The following is a 3,044-nucleotide window of genomic DNA, read 5'->3' as shown; positions in this document are numbered from 1 at the left end:
TTTTTTTTTAATATTTATAAAGATTTGTCTGTTCTCTGAAGTCGTGTATAATCATCTCACAAGTGCCTAGGTAAATTTACGGTCGTCGACAAGAACTAAAGAATCTTCAAGAAGGTAATGGAAGATCCACTTTTACGGGGAAACGATCAGACAAACACCGGAAGTCCTAAGCCGACGACGCATACATGGAGGAAGGATTTCACGGCGGAGCTCAAGAACGTCAGCCTCATGGGGGCGCCTATGGCCACCGTGACCGTTGCTCAGTACTTATTGCCCGTCATCTCAGTCATGGTCGCTGGCCACCGTGGCGAACTCCAGCTCTCCGGTGTCGCTCTAGCCACTTCTTTCGCAAACGTCTCCGGCTTCAGCATCATGGTAAGTTGGTAACTAGTTAGTAGTTATCTATCCTCCTCTGTTTTAAAGATCCGATCTAATCTCAAAGTCTTGATATTTTTTTTTTTTTTTTGCAGTATGGTTTGGTGGGTGCACTTGAAACTCTATGTGGTCAAGCTTATGGAGCAAAACAATACGCTAAACTCGGAACTTATACTTACTCTGCAATAGCTTCGAACGTACCTATTTGTCTACTCATATCGGTTCTCTGGTTTTACATGGACAAACTCTTGGTTTCAATCGGACAAGATCCTGACATCTCTAAGGTAGCTGGTTCCTACGCGGTTTGTCTTATACCGGCATTGTTCTCTCAAGCGGTGCAACAACCTCTGACTAGGTTTCTTCAGACTCAGGGTTTGGTTCTTCCTCTTCTCTACTGTGCCATAACCACCCTTTTGTTCCATATACCTGTTTGTCTGACTCTGGTCTACACGTTTGGTCTTGGAAGCAATGGAGCTGCCCTGGCTATTAGTTTGTCTTACTGGTTCAATGTGTTAATTCTTGCTTTGTATGTGAGATTTTCAAGCTCTTGCGAGAAGACTCGTGGTTTTGTATCTGATGATTTTGTGTCGAGCGTCAAGCAGTTTTTTCAGTATGGGATACCATCAGCAGCAATGACTTGGTAAAAACATTTCATTGGTGGATTCTCTTTCTTCCTCTAGCCTAATTTTGATTGTTTCTTTTTTTTCTTTTCTATATGCAGCATAGAATGGTCCTTGTTTGAGTTCCTTATATTGTCCTCAGGGCTCCTCCCTAACCCGAAACTCGAGACCTCTGTTCTTTCAATTTGGTAATCTATATTTCTCTTTTACTATGTGTCTTACTACTTATATTATCTAGTATCATGAGGAACTTTGTCAAATAGAAAAAAGGTTAAGAATAAAATATTGGTCTAATGAGTAAATATTACTCTTCATGTTTAAATAAAATTGACTTTAGTTTTTTTAAATTTAGATGAACCAATTTTTACTCTTCATTTCATTATCTAATTTAGTTATGCAATCATTTGGATTGTGTGTCGTCCATGACAGTCTCACAACAGGATCTCTCCACTATGTCATTCCAATGGGTATTGGGGCTGCTGGAAGGTATTATATCGATGAAACCAACTCAATGTTAGTTTGTATGGGAATTTGCAGATTAGTTACACTTGTTTACTTTGGCAGCACACGGATTTCAAACGAATTGGGAGCGGGGAATCCTGAGGTTGCTAGGCTGGCAGTGTTTGCCGGTATTTTCCTTTGGTTCCTAGAGGCTACCACTTGTTGCACACTCCTCTTCGCTTGCAGGAATATTTTCGGTTACGCCTTCAGCAACAGCAAAGAAGTTGTGGACTATGTCACTGAGCTATCTCCTTTGCTTTGTCTCTCATTTTTAGTTGATGGATTCTCTGCAGTGCTTGGGGGTAATTAGATCAAACCATCAACAAGCAAATGAAAATACAAAATCTATCTCGCGACTTCGAATATGTTTGATATGCCTTTCGCTTCTTTTTTTCGGAAAAAGGGGTTGCTAGGGGAAGTGGGTGGCAACATATTGGAGCTTGGGCAAATGTGGTGGCTTACTATCTCCTAGGAGCTCCGGTTGGACTTTTCTTAGGATTTTGGTGTCACATGAACGGTAAAGGACTATGGATTGGTGTGGTTGTTGGGTCTACGGCGCAAGGGATTATACTAGCTATAGTCACTGCTTGCATGAGCTGGAATGAGCAGGTCAGTTACAATCTCTTGACTTCTTTTTGACACTTGATGACTCTTTGTTTGCTCTACTGAAGTTGATTGCTGTCAATGCCATCCTAAAATGCAGGCTGCTCAAGCAAGAAAGAGAATAGTTGTAAGGACTTCTTCGTTTGGCAGTGGACTTGCTTGAAGGGTTCTTTATTTCTATTTTTGAGACAAGTCACAGGGTGACATAGATTTTGTTTTCTTCAAATTATGGGACAATCATCATGGCCCTGTTTTTTTGCTGATCGCTGCAATAGCGACTGCGACTGAAAATTAAAGAGGAGGAAGCTGAACGGACGACACAGTTTTTTAAAAAATCATTCGCTGAGTTTTTTGGAACTGATGACGTGAAAGGAGTTTCTAATCGCTAGTATTATTGACGACTCCACAATCGCTTTATCACGCTTCCAGTTTTTCTAATCCCACTTCCATTTTCCCCGGCGTTACTTTTATTACAGTTTTAATTGTCGTTTTGCTTTTATACTTTTTACGTTCACCACCGTCATTTTACACAGTCGCAATCGCTATTTCAGCGATCAACAAAAGAACAGGGCCCATATCACTAGAGAACATTGGAGTGACAATGTAGGAGTTAATTTATCATGCTGTCTCATATGCGGTGGTAACACTTTCTAAAAATACAATATCTTCACAATATACATTTATACATTTTCGGAAGATAAAATATCTGTATAACATCATTTTAAAATTTATTAATTTTTGTTTGTAATATACAATACTAATAACAATTACTGAATATTTGATATATTTCCCCTTTCTAATCTTTGTTACTCTATATAGACGTTACATTTTTATCGAGGTTACATCGCTCTCGCTTTAGCAAACAAAACTTTCTAACCTTAAATTTCTCCGAAAATGGCCAAGCCTAACCCCCTCAGATTTTCTTCATTAGGCAGACGACGGGAA

At 39.7% G+C, this 3,044-nt stretch overlaps 1 protein-coding gene across 1 annotated transcript; it reads left to right on the top strand.

Annotated features, from left to right (window-relative positions):
* Positions 1–2,834, top strand: LOC104766468 (protein DETOXIFICATION 6-like). The gene is made up of 7 exons (XM_010490360.2): positions 1–375; positions 471–1,015; positions 1,097–1,183; positions 1,425–1,481; positions 1,560–1,798; positions 1,900–2,105; positions 2,200–2,834. Exons 1-7 carry the CDS (start codon positions 118–120, stop codon positions 2,260–2,262), a joined length of 1,455 nt encoding a protein of 484 aa, XP_010488662.1. The 5' UTR covers positions 1–117; the 3' UTR covers positions 2,263–2,834.

Source organism: Camelina sativa, chromosome 19 (genome assembly GCF_000633955.1).
Source record: "Camelina sativa cultivar DH55 chromosome 19, Cs, whole genome shotgun sequence".
Taxonomy (NCBI): Eukaryota; Viridiplantae; Streptophyta; class Magnoliopsida; order Brassicales; family Brassicaceae; genus Camelina; species Camelina sativa.
Note: the sequence above shows the minus strand (reverse complement) of the source record. Positions and strands in the feature narration are given on the sequence as shown.

Bases quoted from the DNA above. Each gene is read 5' to 3' on its own strand.
- LOC104766468 (XM_010490360.2), top strand. From the start codon at position 118: ATGGAAGATCCACTTTTACGGGGAAACGATCAGACAAACACCGGAAGT. The intron at 376-470 runs GTAAGTTGGTAA...TTTTTTTTGCAG, and splicing joins TCTCCGGCTTCAGCATCATG to TATGGTTTGGTGGGTGCACT. The intron at 1,482-1,559 runs GTATTATATCGA...TTACTTTGGCAG, and splicing joins GGTATTGGGGCTGCTGGAAG to CACACGGATTTCAAACGAAT.